The 20,102-nt window shown below is 31.7% G+C and overlaps 2 protein-coding genes across 2 annotated transcripts; one reads left to right on the top strand and one right to left on the bottom strand.

Annotated features, from left to right (window-relative positions):
* Positions 1–675: 675 nt before the first annotated feature.
* On the bottom strand, positions 676–15,518 carry LOC149900196 (alpha-tocopherol transfer protein-like). The gene is made up of 7 exons (XM_090113253.1): positions 15,368–15,518; positions 8,593–8,684; positions 5,868–6,027; positions 5,338–5,593; positions 4,111–4,221; positions 2,209–2,345; positions 676–1,862 (listed from the first exon to the last, which is right to left on the bottom strand). Exons 2-7 carry the CDS (start codon positions 8,678–8,680, stop codon positions 1,733–1,735), a joined length of 882 nt encoding a protein of 293 aa, XP_089969379.1. The 5' UTR covers positions 8,681–8,684; positions 15,368–15,518; the 3' UTR covers positions 676–1,732.
* Positions 15,519–18,509: 2,991 nt separating this feature from the next.
* On the top strand, positions 18,510–20,084 carry LOC149900195 (uncharacterized). Its single transcript, XM_090113339.1, has 3 exons — positions 18,510–18,819; positions 18,916–19,134; positions 19,341–20,084. Exons 1-3 carry the CDS (start codon positions 18,625–18,627, stop codon positions 20,037–20,039), a joined length of 1,113 nt encoding a protein of 370 aa, XP_089969465.1. The 5' UTR covers positions 18,510–18,624; the 3' UTR covers positions 20,040–20,084.
* Positions 20,085–20,102: the final 18 nt, after the last annotated feature.

Raw genomic sequence — 20,102 nt, 5'->3', positions numbered from 1 at the left:
CTCTCAGGATATTTCCCATTCAATTTGACTGAATATTATCTCTTATATATAAAATTCTCGTGTCACAATGTTAGTCTGCATACTCCTCCGAAACGGGTGGACCGATTCTCATGAAATTTTCTGTGCATATCGGGTAAGTCTGAGAATCGGCCAACATCTATTTTTCATATGTACCACGGGCGAAGCCGGGGCGGACCGCTAGTAATTACATATATTTGGGAGGTTTCATTTATCACTGGCCAGATAAGTAATGGTATATTTTTTATAGGTACGAGTAGGTATAAATATTCAAATAATAGAAAAAATCGATCAAGAGATCGACAGTCGACACCTTGACCTCTCGACCAGCCATCAGCCAGAAATTTTATAATATTCTTTAAAATTAAGAATAATTAGATACATTACGATGGTTTTTATAATATAATGAAGATTTACATAGCTTAGCTCAAACAAAATTTAACTTTAATAAATGATACGATTCAAAAGTGCTTCTAGAAGAAGTCTAATTGAAAAAATAAATGTTTGAGTTTGAAAATATAGGTACTTGTGGGAACTCATCGTTTCTTTGTATTATTACCTAAATCTTTAACCACATGAAGGAATAAGTCAGAAAAGGGGTAAAGGAAAAAGGGCAAACATTACCTAGCCGGATGAAAACACAATAAAACGACAGCATATTTTCACAAAATCTTTATTCTTAAATTAAAATAAAAACACATAGTAGAAAACTGAACCATATCCTTTGGCTGCTTTTGTTTTCAAAAACTACATAATTAATAATTATAGTTAAATCGAGCACAACAAAGCTCTGTATCTTAATCAATATTAAAAAAAAACATTTATTTTTACTTAATCTATCAACTAACCTTAAATGTAATAAAAATAAAAATGATGACCGCCATATTTCATTATGTTTATTTCAATTATAGGTACATAAAGAAGATTTGACTGGATTGTGGATGAGTTGCCGTTATTTTAAGGCCCTAGGCAAGATTGACATACACGTATATATCCTTAATTTTTTTTAAGTTATATGTAGGTACAATTTTATTAAATAGACATTCTATTTCAATGATTAAACATGCGTATTATTTACTAATTAGTTAATTACTTACGTATAAAAAATGCACACCTCTACAAAATTGTCTGTCTCTAAAAAATTTACTCTACAACATTGTCATAAAAAGTTATTTCATTAGTTTTTTTATTTTATTCAATATTTATCCAAATTCCTAAAAAACACCAATCCTATTTCAGGTATGTAAATCTAATACTATTCTTGTAACAAAATATTTTATTAGCATTTCTACGAAATTAAAATATAGCGGCAATCATCACACATCATTTGTGAAAATTTCAGCTTTCTAGCTATCACGGTTTATGAGATAGAGCCTGGAGACAGACAGACAGACAGACAGACAACGAAGTCTCAGTAATAGGGTCCCGTTTTACCCTTTCGGTACGGAACCCTAAAAATATATGATACAAAAATAAACTTTTCAAACATGAATATCACAGAGTTTTAAAATTGTGTAATATAGGTAAATGACTATCACAATAAAAAGACGTAACATTGTTATATTATTTGAACTCAAATACGTACAACATATATATGTATTTTTATATTCACAATGTAAAAAGGTAACTAAAGACCCGTGGCAATATTTTAACCATACTGAAAATTTAGATACGATATGTATTTAAAATAGTTCTCGATTTTTGACAGGCAAAACTAGTCTAAGGCAAGCGATCGGAAGGAGGTTGGCAACTCCTGAACTTTTTTGACAGCATCGCTCTGGCAATCCATCGATCGCAGCTTTTCATTCACCGCCCAACGAGCGTCGTTCTTTAGGAACCAATCCCTGTAAAATAAACATTATTTTAATAAAAAAAAATAATAATTTTTAATTTAAATAAAGTTGTCAATAATATTAATTATGTTAATTAATATTAATTCTAGGTTAAATCGCGTCAGCAACTACAACTTTAAACATTTACCTACTCCTAAATAAAAATGTTGTATCAAATTTAGTAAAATATCACTGGCAAAAATAGTAAATGATCACCAGAATATAAAATTGGTGTTAAGTATATATTTTTGGTAAAAGGGTATCAAAGTATTTCCTGGTGGTCATAATATTTATACCCCGTAAAATTGTCCTCTTTTACAAAATGCGCGATATATTTTTAATTGCTCTTATTTCTTACCTCTTCGCTTCAACACGTTTGATCCAGTACCTCTTGATCTGATCTATGGTACCAGCCTGACCTCCATACTCGAACGGGAACAACTCTTTAGGAATATCTTTGTGAAGAGTCTCGGAATTCGGCTCATGGAATTTTATCTAAAACAAATAATCAGATGGTCATATTAATACAAATTTAATCATAATTTAATGATGTGAATGTATTATTTTAATTACAACTTTTGTAATAACTTAAAACCGGGAATAAAAACAAGACCCAATACAAATTAAATTATATAGTTACATATTTAATAATTACGGTTGCATTTTGTAAAAAGAAAATAATTTATTGCACAAAAATCACTGATTAGACACGATTCGATAATACTTTCGTAGATGATTTCATAGATTTAAAGTTACGATAAAAAACCGACTATGTGTAGGTAAAAACTGTATACCTACGTGGGCCACACTGAAAGTTTTGCGTAACTAATAAATAAAACAATTTATTCGTCTAATATTATATTTACTACTTTTTAAAGTATTCTCCGTTACATTTAAAACACTTTTTCATCCGTTCAAACCATTTCTGGAAACATGAGGACCATTGGTCCGAGGGTATGTTTTCTGCGTGCTGTTTGAAAGCAACCGCACGGCCTCTTCTGGCCTCGTAAATGTCGAACCACTCATTGAATCATAGATTTTTGGGAAAAGGAAGAAATCGCAAGGTGCTAGGTTAGTACTGCGTGCGGCATGAGTCACGTGCTCTGTGTTTTTAGAAGCCAAAAATGACTTTGTTTTGTTCGTGGTGTGCGCCGAAGCATTGTCATGGTGCAACAAGATGTGACTTCTAGGTCACTTTTCTCTTATTTTTTCTAAGACATTGGGCAAACAAATAGTGGTGTACCACTCGACATTAACAGTCTTTTGTAACTCAAGTGGGATAGTGCAGACAGGATTCGTCTTAGAGAAAAATAATGCAATCATTTGTTTGCCAACCCTTCTCGCCTGCCTCAATTTGGTTGGTTTGCTGTCACTTTCAAACACCCACAAAGAATATTGGTGTTTACTTTCTGGAATATAACCATATATTCATATTTCATATCCTATCACGATATTATACACGGCATTAGAATGTCCGTAATTGTACTTTAATAGCATTTCTGAACACCAATCTACTCGATGTCGTTTTTGTTCTGGAGTGAGTTTGGGAGCAATCCACCGTCAACCAAGCTTCCTAACTTTGAAATGTTCATGTAAAATTTTCTGGATTTGTCTCATACCAATCCCCAAATGTCCTCGAATCTCCTAATAAGTGATATGGCAATTTTCTTAAATTAGTCGTCTGACGGTAGCCATATTTTCCTCCGTGATCGCAGTTGAGGGTCGACCTTCAGGAATTTCATCATGGTGAGAAACACGGCCTCGATGAAATTCAGCATATCAATGCCTTACAGTGCTCAAATGAGGTGCTTCCCTCCCAAAAGTATTTTGAAGGCGAGCAGTGCAAGCTTTCGGAGAAAGCGAACTTTTAAAATCATCAAAAATCATCGCCCTAAAATTGTTTCGTGTTAGTTCCGTTTTTGCTACGGACAACGAACTTCAACTTGAGATAAAAAAAAAATTGACAAGCGCTTTCCCCCATTTTTTTTTCCTTAACTTATGAGACTTCATATGTTAAAAAAATATAACACTCGAAATTCAAACATTTATGGGTGGCCAGAAACGCAAAACTTTTAGTGTGCACTAGGTAGGTACTTTTTTGCTATACTGTATTATTAATTATATTATATTATTTCATACTTAAATACAGAATATATAAATTACATTAAACTTGCCATAATATTACGAACAAACGGTTAGAATTTATTATGTCTATTAATAATTTTAATTGGTTAAAAAGAAGCTCTCGCTAGTCACTTACCAATTTAGCAACTTCCGACTTCAGGAATGGTTTGCAAAGTGCAAAAATTCTTCCAATGTATGCCGGTGCGTTTATTACATGCACTTGTTTTAGCCTCACTGGGATAGCTTCCTGTAAAAAATTACTAAAACATTAAACAGATATTAAAAACTAAAAACCCGTAGAATAGAAATAGGTACATAGACGAAAATGCTTCGTTCAACTTTCAATTCGGTTTCGGCGGAAACTTTTTGTGCTCAGTGCATTGTGAAGATAATTAACGTACCTACACAAGCGAAAGCAAATTTTTTCATGTGATTTTGTGTGCAGAAAAGAAATACCCTATTTCTTCATACCTTCTTTATTACTTGTTTTATTATTTTATAAAAATTTAAAAATGAAGGGAGCGTTAAGTTACCTAAGGTCTTCATAAATGTACATAATGCATTTGTATTTCTTATATTTTTCATCGAACTATTATTCTAGGAGAAGTAAACTGAACAATAAATACTAATAACAATGAATAATGAAGCAAATGAACGACAAAAGGTATTCAAACGCACAAATCCATCAAAATTTAACATAGAGCTTTTCCTGACTATGTGGCAATAAAATACTACTTTAAGGTTGTGGCTATTAAAACATAACGATTAAAACATATACGTAATCGACTAAGGTTCGTGCTCTATTCACAAATTAAGATTTTGACACAAGATTGTGTAAAAGCTTATGTGACCAAACTTTGCGTATTTTGTGGCGGTAAATGATTGGTGAAAATTACAGTCTCGAGGAGAGCCGTGACTCAAACGTATTTCGAAAATTTTTAAATTGAAAGTTACTTTAAAACGTGTTTTAGGCTGCCGGTTGCAGATGATGGAATTACATAAGTGTGATGTAAAAATGTCAAAGTGTTTCGGTTGTGGAATTCAGTTTTTTGTACCATAGAAACTCTTGAGCTTGTAAATTGATAAAGATTGGCTGATAGCCATTGAACACAAATTGCCTAAGATAGTTTCTATACATTTCGCAAACGGCATGAATGCTGCAGTTAAATTCGATTGTTCGGTCATAAATTCATTGAATGATCGGTAATATACCTACCTTGTATATAGAAACCTTTTAAACCGCTTCTCAGAATTATAACTTGTTTTTTTTAATTCGCGCTTCAAATTATGCTTGTACTTTATTCAAACAATAAAAATAAACACATACCTACTGCAACAATATATTATATAACAAACAACTCACCTGAGTGTACATCATGTATTTCCTTAGAACCGATAGATTAATTTTTCCAATGAACCTCAAAGTAATATTGTGTGCGTCGAATATAGGAATTTCTCCCGAAGGAATTTCATCTTCCTCAGTCAACCTCGTGTCGATTAACATGAAGAAGGTTTTAATCGCATCCACGAAGTTAAATAAATCCAAATTCGGGTTATTTAGTCGGTATACAAACACTTTGTAATTCTCCTTTGTTTTGTTAGGTAAGGGGATTAAGTCACTGAAATAACAATTACATATTAACATATTAAGGCCCATATTATCCTTTAAGGTGTCTATATAAAAAATGAGCTCAGAATATAAGTGCGGAAATCCCATAAGTTTAATGATGCGGTAAATTTTATTGTTTTCACACTTAGGGCCAAATGTCAAGGGCAAACAGATAGGTACATAGTTAAAATAGTTACATTGTTTATTTTGGCATATAATGTCCATTGGTATTAAAAAAGCGTATTTTCATAATCTATTCTAATGATTTATTTCAAGTAACATACCAAATTTCAAAAATGCGTCGTATCTCCGGTGAGCAAGGATCTCTTTTGCAGAACAGCTCTGGAGCTGATGACCGTATGGTGAAAAATAAGTCAATGGTACGCTTAGCACGTTCTAGTCTCTGGCCGCAGCTAATGTAAAAGCGACGAAGTAAAACATCCTCTGAAAAAATAAGTGTTAGTTTAAGCCAGGTGATAGAAAATCAAACCTATGCTTTTCGTTTTAATAGATTTTCAATGAAATGTCGGCTTTAATTAATCATAGTATTTTAACGACATCGCAATTTTTTCATACTTTTGTGTTTTCATTCATAATTAAAATTTCATAATTAATTATCTAGAAATCTAGAGCAAAGAGAACCATGAAACCATACATAAAAACTAAAAAAAAGACGGGTTGCACTCCGAGTCCGGGAGTGCCGGCAGAAGTGAAAACTTGATTATTAACGTTGAGCATGTTTGATATCCATCCGTCTTACGCTTTTTCGATCAGGTCACGTGTCCTGACGCGAGTTTAAGATAACCCATTACAGAAAAAGTGCTCAACGCCGCTAAAGAAGTTTTCACTTCAAAAATATACCACAGAAATTGTGTGGATTTTTTAATAAAAAGTATACCCATAAATATAGTGACAATGATTGACATTGATTACATCGATATAGGTAGCTTGACCTATAGTACCTACCATGTGCTACCATGCAAGTACAAGGGTCACTTCTCACCCATGACATTAGCTTACAGGAAGGAAGTAGAGCCAGTTGGCTTTTAAAAGTCTGAAATGTATTTTAAATCTTCTACTGACAGATCCATTGCATATATAATCACTAAGCAAGTACTTTTTACCAAATATGGGCCATATGAAAGGGAAGGACTATGAATATTCAATCGTGTTATCTTGTTGTATTTCCTCGCAACATTGTGACTTGAGAGCATTGATAATGTTTGTCAATAATAATTATATGTAACAGTAAATGAACTATTAAAATCCTTATAATAGAAGGTAATAAATTCGTTTGATAAATGCAACAATGTATTTATCGAGCTTTTGCTCTGTGACCTCTACTTTATTGATACACACGATATTTATTATCTTATTTTAATTGCTTAGTAAATTTCTCAAATAATATAATATTATTTTTGATTTAAGTAGTTAATACAAAACTATCATGATTGGAATTGATAGATTAAGCAAACATTTAACGGTTACAAAAAGGTTGTTGGTTAATGGTTATTAAGCTTTCATAATGTCGGCGTTACAGCATGTAATGTGTTTATGTACATATTATAATTATTTCATGTTACATCACACACATGATCAGATGACTTCAGAAAGGTGTACAAACCTTGTAACAGTGTTAAAATATAGGTATTGTAATTTGTAATGGTGATGTAAAGAAAATTATAGTTTTGTACAGTTTGTTAATATTTCGGTAACATACGTAGGGAAATCTATATTAAAATTACTACGGTATTAAAATTCATTCTGCCATTATCATGCAGCATGCTTAACTCTCTAGAATTGAAGCCCAATATTTAGTAATCTGTAGCCAAGTTTTTTAATCGGACATTGAAGTTAGAACGTATATTTAGGTCGATACTATTTAGAAACAACTTAGGAATTTTTATGTCATCTAGCCTCTCACTGATTGACCACGTAGCGTGTCTAATATTATAAGAGAATAAACGAAAGTTTTATAATTTGATGAATATATTTATTATGGTTTTCTAATTCACCGTCATGGAAACTAGGTACCGACAACTGTTGTTTTGTTAAAATAATTAGAATATGGTAACATGAAACTTTAATTCTTTTAATTCAAATAGTTAAATAATTTAACTACACGTACCATTCATTTAAATTAAGAAAAGTGCAATTACAATAGAACCTAGTAGAGTTTGAAAGTTTTGCAAATTTACCTACATGTTAAGTTATTTGTAGAGGTTTTGAGTAGATACAAATAGGTACCTAAGTGTTTCATTGGTATGTGAAGGATCAAGGATGTAAAGAGTTTTTGTATTGTTTGTTAAATTAAGTCAAAGTGACCTTTTATAATTTTTACTCAATCATTCCTTCCTCACTTCTCACCTTAATCTACCCATATTTCCACAACAATTTCTGTGTTTATATGTAAGAAATAGACGTGCAATAATTTAATTGCGTTATAATTATGTTGAAGTAGACGATTATACCACATTATGCATTGCAATATAAATTAAGTTAATGAGGAGCTAAATATCAACCACGCACTTGGTGTGTGTGGTTGATATTTAGTTCGATAAAACTGTCATTTAGCTTCCGTGACAAACATCAAACACGTAGGTACTTTTTTCAGAAAATTTCAATTATAGTCACGGACTCAATTAACGCATAACACTGTATATTTCATAAGAGCTTCACGTTCGTTACTTGTGCCTTAAACCTTTACACATGAATTATGTGTGTCAATATGCTAGGTATTTCTTATTCAACAGCTATTGCTACATGCTTGTATTTGTGATTACAATTCGACAATCTCTTTGGAGGTCGATAACCTTGTGCATCTTCTGATATTTTGGTTAAATGTTTACGATTAGTTACGTATATTCGATAAGCAGGAATGCAAATTTGAAAAATGACTTTTAATTATATATTTTATGTTTCTAAGGTTGTATTTTTTGTAGAAAATAATGTAGGTATCAATCATAAAAGTAAAGGAGCGGAAATGGTGTTGTAACTTGTAAGACTTACCGACATCGTGGGGTAAATGCGGTTGGTTGCTCAACCAGTCCTTTAAGGAAACTAACTCTTGATTCCATTCTACCTCTTGATCTGGCATGGCTCTGAAAACATAACAATCGTTAGAAGGAAGATTTTTTTGTGAAGTTTACAAATAGTGTTTTTGCGAGTTGTCTAAACTCTATATGGAAGAGTAAAATACTATATAAAATATAAATAGCTCCCTTTCTTTTCCAAAGCTTTTCCAAATCATCACTACATAGTATAAAACAAAGTCGCTTTCTCTGTCCATATTTCCTTATGTCCCTTTGTACGCTTAAATCTTTAATTGTACTACGCAACGGATTTTGATGCGGTTTTTTTTAATAGATAGAGTGATTCAAGAGGAAGGTTTTAACTTTTAATATATAATTTATTAGGTTTAGGACAAAGCGGGCGAAGCCACGGGCGGTAAGCTAGTTAATCATATAGAAATATTATCGTTTATATTGCATTTCAAACGTTTGTTGGTTCTATTCACTAAATTTCCTATTTTAAAAGTAGGTATTACATTTTATAACAAAGCTTTTTATATTTTAGGTCATAATGTCAGACGGTACCTAACAATTGTATGTTTTTACGTATTCGTTTTAACTGCAAGAACACTAAGAACATATTAATGTACCTACATAGATTCTATGAAACACATATTTTTGACTACTCTCAGAGAATATCTAATGATAATATTATTATAAACAAGGTATGTTAGTACCTAGGTACTTGCATTTAGAAATAAATAAGGCCTTACCGAGTGTTGTGTAAGTGGACTAATTCCACATTTTCAATGTATTAAATTAATTACATGCTTTAGTAAACAAATTCAATTGAGATTATAAAATAACAATTATAAATATATATTTTTTCATTTAATTTCTGTCGTTTTATTTGCGTAGTAAGTATAATTTGTGTTTTATTGCTTAATATAGTGAATTGAATTACATTTTAAGATCCTCATATTCTATGTACTTAATATCTACATAGAGTATTACAAGACAGGTTTTGCGCCACAGAGCAATAAATTTAAGACTACCTTTAATAAGGAAAATAGATTAAATAAAATAAGTTTACGAAAAAGAAGAGAAGAATGCGATTCACGAATAAACGACACGCTATTATCACATAAATGTCGCCCATAATTAATATAATCAGTCGTTTTATAAAGTGATTTTTGGCCGAGGTTTCAGCATCAGCCAGTCAATTCATTACTTAAATTTAAACTAAATGACTGAACATAAGTCAGGCCGTTTATTGAAACGATTTTATAGGCTAGGCTTTTATATAGTTATCTGCACCATAGATCATATAGATACCTATACTTACTTTATTTCTCATAAAAGAACCAGATCACGCATTGCGATATAGACTGGCTGTTAGAAATACGTGAACGCAATTTAAATACAATTGTCCCCATTAGGTAATTAGGTTCTATAGGTCTTTGTTAATGCTAATCTTTTTGTGCTTACGAGCCTCTTTGCTCACATATATTTTAAACAGTTCAAATGATTTCAATACGGCCTCATATTAAAGAGTGAAAGTTCGAAAGTTGGGGCCGCTTTTTAACACTGTAGGTAGTTACGTACCAAAAAGATGACCTGTAAATTTGTTTTTGATCGTGTTGTTTTGTATAAGTACCTGTTTGCTTTTACCTAGTTCTCAGGCAATCAAATTATAGTAGGTAGCATGTTAAATTTTTTGCTCACAATGTTTGTCTCGGAAATCATACCTATTATCAAATTCTTCAATAATAAATTTCATGAACTTTTTATGTGATGAACATAATGATATTATAATAATATATGAACATGCTGTCTTTAAATAAATTCAAGTCCATGGATAATAAATATCAGTACAATATTTTAAACATTTTGAATATGTAGCATATGTACATCCAAGCACATCAAGTAAAAATTGGAGATATATTATAAAAATTGATTCTGTCAACGCTGTAAATACATTTTTATAGAGAAATTCACATGTACACGGAAAATATTGTAGGTAGGTACTACTTACTTCAGCTGCCGTTATTAATTTAAATAAGCAAGCAAGTAAATAATAATAATATAGAGCATTTAGTAGAGTTTCGTATGGATCCTCTCAGCTCTCTACGTTCTTTAAGTTTTATTATTACCTACAGCCATTTAATGGACACTTATTATCTATCCAGAGTATCTATTACGATACTCTAATAATCTATACGCAATATTCGTTTATCTATAACCTTTTACAGTCTCGACACATAGTTATACGTGGTAAGTAATCACTACATAGTATACAACAAAGTCGCTTTCTCTGTCCCTATGTTCCTTTGTATGCTTAAATCTTTGAAACTACGCAACAGATTTTGATGCGGTTTTTTTTTAATAGATAGAGTGATTCAAGAGGAAGGTATATAATTTATTAGGTATTAGATAAAGTGGGCGAAGCCGCGGGCGGTTAGCTTGTACATCATAATTTGATTTTATGGTCTAAAACAGTCTAAAACAATAAAGAAGAAAAACGTGTAAACATGACTAAGTAATAATATCATGTAGTACCTATGCAGGGTTAATAGGTAATATTTACGTACAAAAACACATAACAATACTTCTGTCACGCTTTTTATACTTATTGTTATTCATATCTCGTACATTCGTACGTAAGGATTTAAAGATTATTTATGTAACTACAGTATGATGCAAATGCCAGTTCAAGTCAAGGAAAATATCGTACATACAATAAATATACATTGTTAAGGTTTTCTTTTATTAAACTATTTTTGAACACAATGAAAACTTTTAAAAATATGTATTCTAAAGTAAAATGGTAATGGGTAGCAGTGTACGTAGGTACCTACACATTCAGTGTATTTTTCCGAAACTCGGAAAAATAAACAAGACCTCGCGATCAAAACATGTTATTAAAACCTCTATCGTGTGTTCGCAAACATTTTTATTGCATTTTTATTTTTTCTTAGGGTTGGTTTAACAGATATCCTAATTTGTGTGTTTGTTTTTATTTTCAATCAATATTGTATTGAACAGAAAAGTAGAGGCGTACTTTACAACTTGATTTAATGTGACATTAGTTTATAAATTTTTACGATTGATACGGACTTATCGAGAAATGTAACTGTAGTTTTGTTCAAGTTTTCATTTCGCTAATAAACTATAAACCATATTGTTATTAGATTTTTATTTGGTTTTGGTGTTTGGATTAAAGCATTAGAATTCACAATGATACAAAATTTTATATACCTAATTTGATTTTCTAATGAACAAACAATCATTATAAATTATTACTTTATTGTATTTCAACTTCGGCAACATAAGCAATATACAGAAGAGTGTGAAGTAGTGAAACAAAAACCCTCCTTCAAATAATAAAAACAATAAGTTATAGGTACTTAGGAAGGTAATTTAGAAGGTAGAGCAAACGTATTTTCCATGATAAACCTTACAAATAATAGTTAGGTAGCTGTATTAAATTTTGTACAGTAAAAACTAATAAGAGACAGTCACATTTAAAATGCAAAATTATTAAATTATATTATATTATTGAAATAATAGAAATTCATTCAAATGTTAAGCCACGCACAATTATCACGCATCACTCAACATTGTCTATGGAAGGAAATACCTAGTTAATATTTTTTTTATTTTTTTTTATTCATGAATAGGTAAACATTTGGCCGCTGTTTCACCTGATGGTAAGTGACAACGCGACCGCGTCCTAGGTTGGAACATGTTTATCTAGAAGGTGCCTATTCACATTTGGATAGATTGTAAGAAGGTGGAAAAACTGTATTCGGTAGAGAGTTCCAGTCCTTAGATGTTCGCAAGAGAAATGATGACGTGAATCGAAATCTAAATGCATCTACAGACGCTCCGATTTGGTTGGTGCCAACCATCCGACCACGACCAAATCGGAAAGTGTGGAGAGCGGTCGGTCCGACATAATTATTATTAATATTGGTTTGACGTGGTCGGATGCGCCAGCAATTCCGACCAAACCAACTTCCTATCCGATCCAACCAAATTGGAACGTCTGGAAGCTTTGTTCGGACCAAATCGGCTCATTCCATAGATTAATATAGGTAATTGGCTCATTCACATTCGCAACGCCGCCGGTGTAGGACGTCAACATGAACGCCGAGGGAGTTACGGTCACCGAACGTGACATATTAATAAAATTGCTGGAACTATATAAAGACTTTCTCTGTTTGTGGGACTTAAGTAACAAAGATTACGCAAATAGAGATGCCAGAAATCAAGCGTATTTTATTATGTTAGAAGTATTAAAAAAATTGACAGTGCGGCTACATTAAAAACCTTAAAAAATAAGTTGTAAGAGCCGCATATGACTGTAATTTTCTCTATTTCTATAGTAGAATTTAGCCCATTCTCTTCGTACTATGGTCAACTGACATATTACTCTATGGTCAACTGACAGCTGGAAGGCCAACCGTCGGACAATCTGTAGCAATGTTGGAATGGTTGCCTTGTCGGTTCCGATATGGTTGGCACCAACCAAATCGGAGCGTCTGTAGATGCAGTAATAGTCGTCAAACTGATTAACATAATAATTAGGTGCACTTTTCCACTACCTAGGTATTACAAATGGGCAATGGGCTGACAAATTTCTATGTATAACTTTTATATATTTAACTATTTCATTGTGTACACGTTATTATAGTTATAGGCATATAGGTCCATTTCGCGTTCCGTAGCCCGCTGCCCGAATAGGTACGAGAATCAAGTCAAGGCGAGCTTGTGATTCGTAGTAGGAAAAAATATTAATTAAAAGTTTGTATATTTATCTTTAAAATATGCATTTAAGATTACTTTTATTGTTAAGACTGCTGACTACTGTTTCTGTTGAGACTATGAATAAGTGTTCGGATAGCCTTTGCTCTCGTTTATCCCAAAAAATTAAACACGCGAAAATATTGCAGGATTCAGCATAAGCTATACAATAATGTATACAATACATGCAATTTTAATCATTGAATAAGACAAGTAAAGTTGTATTTTTACAGTTTAAATGTGCATCTCTTCCACTTTTATTGTTTAGACTGACGTGTGTTGACTGCCTCCTTGGTACAGTGGTTGACGCGTGAGCGTAGAACCGAAGGGTCCTATGGGTTCGATTCCCGGTGGAGATGAAGAAAAAAAAGTGTCTCGATCTGGCAGGACACAGAAGGCTGATCACCTACTTGTCCCTAAAGAAAAATCGATGAGTAAAACACTAGATGTATGCATAATAAATCTGCCCCTTACCCCACTAGGGGACACGGGACTTCACTTCACCAGGAAGAATGGACAAGAAACATTGAATAATATCTCTTTCAAACTATATTAATTATAATTTTCCTTTTTTTTCTAATTCATGCTAAAAATACAGTGTAGGTAGAGGTTCGAAAAAGTCAATTTTTTATTGAACTGCAACTCAGTAGCTTTTGATTTAAGTACCTGCGTCAGAAGATAAACAGTATATCTTTATTAATGACTGGTTTAGGTAAAAACATCCGCTAGAGTGATTGTGCTGACTAATTTTGTTCCTACGGATGCGATGACATAAACGTTTATTCCGAAAAGGTTCCTAGAATTAAATACTGAGCATTTTTACGCTATTTGACCATAGTTGTATATACTTAGGTATTACATAATTATTCAGTACATTATTGATAGTTAGTAATACTAAAATATTATTTTTTAAATAATAATTTAAAAAATAATATTTTTTAAATTGCTATGCTATGCTAATTAGATCCCTAAATTTGTAACTAACTTATTCGTTTACCATTAAATTATCACAAACTTTCACTAAACACTTCAAAATTCACGTAGTAAATATAAAGAAAGCAAAAACTTAAGACGGACCGGAGCGAGGTGAGGCAATCTCTAATAAAACAACAACATTTAATTGTCATTAAAATGTTTTAAATATTCACATTTCGTTATTATTCTCAGCATGAATCATTGGTGGTAAATAAATAATTAACTAATTGAATTAGATATAAGTTTTGAAACTAGGTGAGTATTTTTTTTTCTTTTTCTATATAAATTAATGATAATGTATGCAAGGGAATCCAATGCATGATTGATTATTATCATTGTCATTTCACGTACGAATAAAATAATGCGTACAAAATTAGTATTCTGTTGACCCTAGTTTATAAGTAATTTTTAATTCATGACCCAAGGCACAATATTCATATCACGAGTCCCGTTATTTCGTTATCAACCGAATATCTTATGTTGTGTAAACACTGGATACGCATTTAAAATTTCAAAATAAATTACTAGCCTCCTTTACGGATGTTGCGTCCTATTGTACCTAAGTAGGTACGTCTTGTATTTTTTTTATATTGTACTGCCACCCGGACCCGTCCTATTTTAAATATACTGAGTTACAAAAAAAAAACAAACACTTTAGTTTGTTTCTTTTATGGTTGTGACAAAATTTTATCATAAACTATACTCATTTTTAAATTTTTTAAAATAATATTATAAGGTTCCTTATTTTTAAAATACAAGAAAATTAAAATACGGGAGATGTGACAATATATAAAATGGACATACAGCTTCCTTTTTATTATATTTTACTACTTAAAAATTGGCTTAATTTTGGGTAGCTATTTTGTCAAATAATACTAGATAGAATTCGGTAATTTTTTAAAAATCTCATTAATAGGTAATGTGTGAATAGATAAGCGACAAAACTTTAAATACGTAGAACAATTTTGGACACTTAATATTTCTATACTTACGGTTTTTTAGTAAGCCCACTTTAATAAAATATTAAAAATAATTTGATTTATTTATCTGTGATTTACAATCACTACTTAATTTTTTGGAAATGCGCGCGCAATTGGCCGTTGGCGCGTATAAACTGATCAACATCAACAGTCAATGACTCGTTGGAAGTGGAACTGCACATGGAACTGTATTCTTTAATCTTTATATTCATTCGGATGTTACTACGTATTCGAATTTACTGCATAGAGCGAGCATGGTCGTTTTATATGAGGATATTGACAATTAAACATAACTAGGTTTCCGCCCGCGGCTTCGCTCGCGCAGTCAAAGAAAAACCCGCGTAGTTCCCGTTCCCGTGGGATATTCGGGATTGCGTCGTTTTCCCGGGATAAAAAGTATCCTATGTCCTTTCTCGGGTATCAAAACATCTCCATACCAAATTTCATGAAAATTGGTTCAGTAGTTTAGGCGTGATTGAGTAACAGACAGACAGACAGAATTACTTTCGCATTTATAATATTAGTATGGATAAGTAAGTACCTACAAGTAGGTACTATGTAGGACAGTGGTTGTTAATGCGTGATTGTAGAAACTGGGTTCGATTCCAGATTGAAACAAACATAAAAAGTCTTGGCCAGGACAAAACACAGATCATCTACTTTTGTGTACAATGAAACAGCTTAAATGGGCATCTGCCCCACACCCCACAAGGGCCCAAGCTGGATATTTCTACAGATTTATATATTTCAAGTACCCAGTTTGCGAATATATTCATTAGAATTATTTGATTGGCTCTAGTTCTTTTTTATTCGGATTTTCATATATTTAAATCTCAGGGCTCTACAGAATACGGGTTATTAACAAGGTTTCTGTGATCTGTGTTAACAAGTGTTTATTTTTTGGTGAATTACGTTTTCTGCACAGTCCTTCGATCATACATAAGCCTAGTCTACACTAATATTATAAAGAGGAAAACTTTGTTTGTTCGTTTGTTTGTTTGATTGTAATGAATAGGCTCATAAACTACTGGACCGATTTTAAAAATTCTTTCACCATTCGAAAGCTACATTATCCACGAGTAACATAGGCTAGGTTTTATCCCGGAAATCCCACGGGAACGGGAACTATGCGGGTTTTTCTTTGAAAACGCGGGCGAAGCCGCAGGCGGAAAGCTAGTAATTCTATAAAACTGACTGTATAATATCAGAATAATTATTAGTTAGCAGTGGTCAGTAAAATGGATACAGCAAATTCCCTTGATGTTTGTATATTTTGTGGGATTCAAGCAAAATAAAATGATTAGGAAAATTTAATAAATATGTAAATGTAGGCTTTTAGGAGAATCTAGAAATAAAAAGGAGAATATCCGACAGCCCTACGGGACGGGCGAGTCGAAAATTGATATATAAGATGAAAATTTCACAAAATTTATGTAAATTGTTGATTGTAAATTATGGAGAGGTATAGTGTTGCCTGTTAGTAATCTAAGGTAAACTTAAAGAACTTATATAGAAATTGTGCAAAAGATGTTGAAAAACTTCAATACTTTATGAGCAAATGTGAACATAAAGATAGTCTCCTGGATAGATTTTCAGATAATCTGGAATTTTTTTGTGGGAAACAGGAAGAACGTATCCAAAAATACCTAAAAATTATGGATTAAAGGTATCAAGGTACATAGGATCGTCACGTGAAAGCAGATTACTGATGTTCTGTAAGAAAAGATTGTCCCCAAATTAAATATACTTACAAGAAAAGCTTATAAAATGTACCTACTATTAAATAAGTTTTATTTTTATTTTTCTGTAAATTAATTAAAAACTAAAGCAAAACTATTATTAAAATATTGTAATAAATAAATTATATAAAACAAATACATATATGTACATTACAATTTCTTTCTGCGTTTCATAGTCTATTAAAAAATTAGGATTAAAAAAAACTAGAGCCAATCTCAAAACAACAAGGCAAGGGCAAAAAAATCATTGTTGACCAGATCAATTGAAAAGGAAAATCAATGAAAATAATTGATTTCTCAAAATAACAAATAGATTCGCAATTGAAATTTATTTCATACACTTTTTCCATCAAAAGCTTTCATTTTTTTTAATGAAATTCTTCTCATCATACTTATAGCGTATCATACACTTTTTATAATGTATTAAGAAAACTTCTAATGTGTACATTTTAATTTGTATAATTAATGCAAACTATAATTATTATGTAGGCGGCTGCGGCTTCCAGAAAAAAAAAAACAGTTTGGCGCAAATAATATATGTGAATATATGTATAAATCCTGGATACATTTAAAAGACGTCATTCAATTCGTCTTAAAATTTTGCTGTCCGAAATAGTAACAGAAATTCTTCTGTAAGTATTTAAACATTCAGTTTATGTAATGAACTTTTGTCGAATTCACTTTACCGAAAAGGTAATAAATTACATAATATTATATTAAAACCTTCATCTTGAATCACTCTATTTAAAAAAACCACATCAAAATCTATTGCGTAATTTTAAATCTCCCAGTATACTGCAGATAGACTGCGAAAAGTGACTTTACTTTTAATACGTAGTGATATACCTAATGAAATATCTTAATGTGAGAATAAAATCTCTAAAAATAGGTATGTAGAGTTAGACATTAGAACTTCTTCGACTTTTCTTATTTTTATTAGCTCCTGCCTTGGCTCCAGCTTTGGCTTCAGCTCTAGCGGCCCGGCTCTCTCTTTTACCCTAAATATAGGGTAAATTACCCTAAGTTGGTACCACTGCTAGCGGGACTGCACCACAGAGTAATAATTATATTATACTACACTAAGTAGGTCTTGGAGTGTAAGGAGAACGGTGGGAAAACTAATAGACAAATAATGTCCAAAATAATTGAATAGCCTAAAGTAGATTACAAACAAAATATTTTTAAATTTAATTTTGTATGCACGCTTCTATAATCGAAGGTATTGTGCGTACCTAGCGTACTGTCCAGTGTCCAGTACTTGACTTCACAATAATTTATGTTATATTATATCTACATCAGTAGGTCTATATGATGTCGTATTAGCTGGCAACACTAGACAATATGTGTCAACTGTCAACTGTCAATAATTTTTTTGACATTTGACAATTTGTATAATGTATAATCAGTTTAATGTATTTGTCAAATCAACATTCAACTATTAAATTGTAAAAATCTCAAAAAATAAGATAAGTCAAATATTTATATTTTATCAATTGCAACGGTTAAAGATACTATCAAAAAAATTCAATTATGTTTGCTCTACAAACGCGTCGAATATATCGTATATGTGATAAAATCATTGTCCGAGAAATAAGGCAAAGAAGGTTACCGGGACCGAATCCAGGATTAGATCAAAGATTAAGAGTATTTAGGAAAGATGGTATAAAAGTTGAAGATAATGATGCAGAGGAATTTATTGAACAGTCTGAAAGTAGTTTTTATAATGTAAGTAATTATTTACTACATTCAATTTAGGTTATCTTTGAGATACCCATGTTGAGGCATTTGTTGATTTAATTTTATCGATAAATTCATATTCAGGTTGGTGAAGCCTACAATGAACATTTAAACGAAACTTTGATTGGAAAACATGAATTACGTCACCATATCGTGAAGGAGAAATATTTTAAAGAGAACATGCCAAATCTGTTGACTTGGAGTGAAAAAGAGCAAATAAGACATCTAGCAACCACAATGCCTGATGAGTGGACACCACAAAGAATAGCTGAGAGCTTCCCAGTCACTGAAGCTGTAGTAAAGGTCAGTTATTATTACAATATTTCCTAGCTTATTATTAATTTTAAGGATTCAATACAATAAATGTAGTAATTCCTGTTTCAATATACATACATTTATTAACTGTTTTGCTAAGCATGCATAGAATGAAATATAATTATATACTTTTATACGCCCTATGAAAAAATACATTGACTTTTTCATTTTATAAACTTCTAATAATATTGCAGAAATTACTAAAATTCCCATGGAAGCCTGCTTCAGAACAGCGCATAGCTCGGCATGATGCATCTGCTATGAGAAATTGGAGAGAACTAAAAGAAGGATCTCTAGATATACCTGAAAAATTAAGACAACACTTTCTTAAATTCTCTGAGAGATCAATCCCACCTCTAAATAAGTCATCCATCAAGATTGACCTAACTCAGGAAGAAAAAATGGGAGAATTTGAAAGTATTATTAAAAAATGTGCCTCTAATGATGCCAATATAAATGATAACAATGAACATGAGAACCAGCAAGAGAAAAGTGATACTGCCACTGAGAATCAAGAAACCCAGAAAACAGATAAAAAGCGATTAACACTAGATGAATTAGCCAATAAGATAAAAAGTCGGTTAGAACAAGGCCAGAATGTTGATATGCCTGATAAAATTATATTAGACTCTATTTCTCATGTCCCTGACCCAAAACCGGATGTTAAAAGGGATATAGAATTATTTAGCACATCAAATGAACAACAGGAGCTGACACAATTCAAGGCAGATGATAATAAATTAGAAGTAGTATCTGGTACAAATTATCCTGAGAGGATAAGAATACCTAAAAAAGCATACAAAAAAGATGCCACCTACAAAGTAAATGATTGTTTCTATGATCATGACGGAAGATTTTTGTATAGAGTTATTGGTATTACAGGCAAGCAGTAACCAAATAGTAGGATTAGGGATAGTAAATAAAACAATTATATAAAAGCCTTGATTTTTTTTATA

Source organism: Colias eurytheme, chromosome 19 (genome assembly GCF_061535395.1).
Source record: "Colias eurytheme isolate Ceu_HAF_F1 chromosome 19, ilColEury1 Martin Lab GWU primary, whole genome shotgun sequence".
NCBI lineage: Eukaryota > Metazoa > Arthropoda > Insecta > Lepidoptera > Pieridae > Colias > Colias eurytheme.
Note: the sequence above shows the minus strand (reverse complement) of the source record. Positions and strands in the feature narration are given on the sequence as shown.

Excerpts from the sequence above, each read along its gene's own strand:
- LOC149900196 (XM_090113253.1), bottom strand. The coding sequence starts at position 8,680 with ATGCCAGATCAAGAGGTAGAATGGAATCAAGAGTTAGTTTCCTTAAAG. Across the intron at positions 6,028-8,592 it reads GCATTTACCCCACGATGTCG|AGGATGTTTTACTTCGTCGC; the intron begins GTAAGTCTTACA and ends TTATTTTTTCAG. Across the intron at positions 4,222-5,337 it reads AATACATGATGTACACTCAG|GAAGCTATCCCAGTGAGGCT; the intron begins GTGAGTTGTTTG and ends AATTTTTTACAG.
- LOC149900195 (XM_090113339.1), top strand. The coding sequence starts at position 18,625 with ATGTTTGCTCTACAAACGCGTCGAATATATCGTATATGTGATAAAATC. Across the intron at positions 18,820-18,915 it reads CTGAAAGTAGTTTTTATAAT|GTTGGTGAAGCCTACAATGA; the intron begins GTAAGTAATTAT and ends ATTCATATTCAG. Across the intron at positions 19,135-19,340 it reads TCACTGAAGCTGTAGTAAAG|AAATTACTAAAATTCCCATG; the intron begins GTCAGTTATTAT and ends ATAATATTGCAG.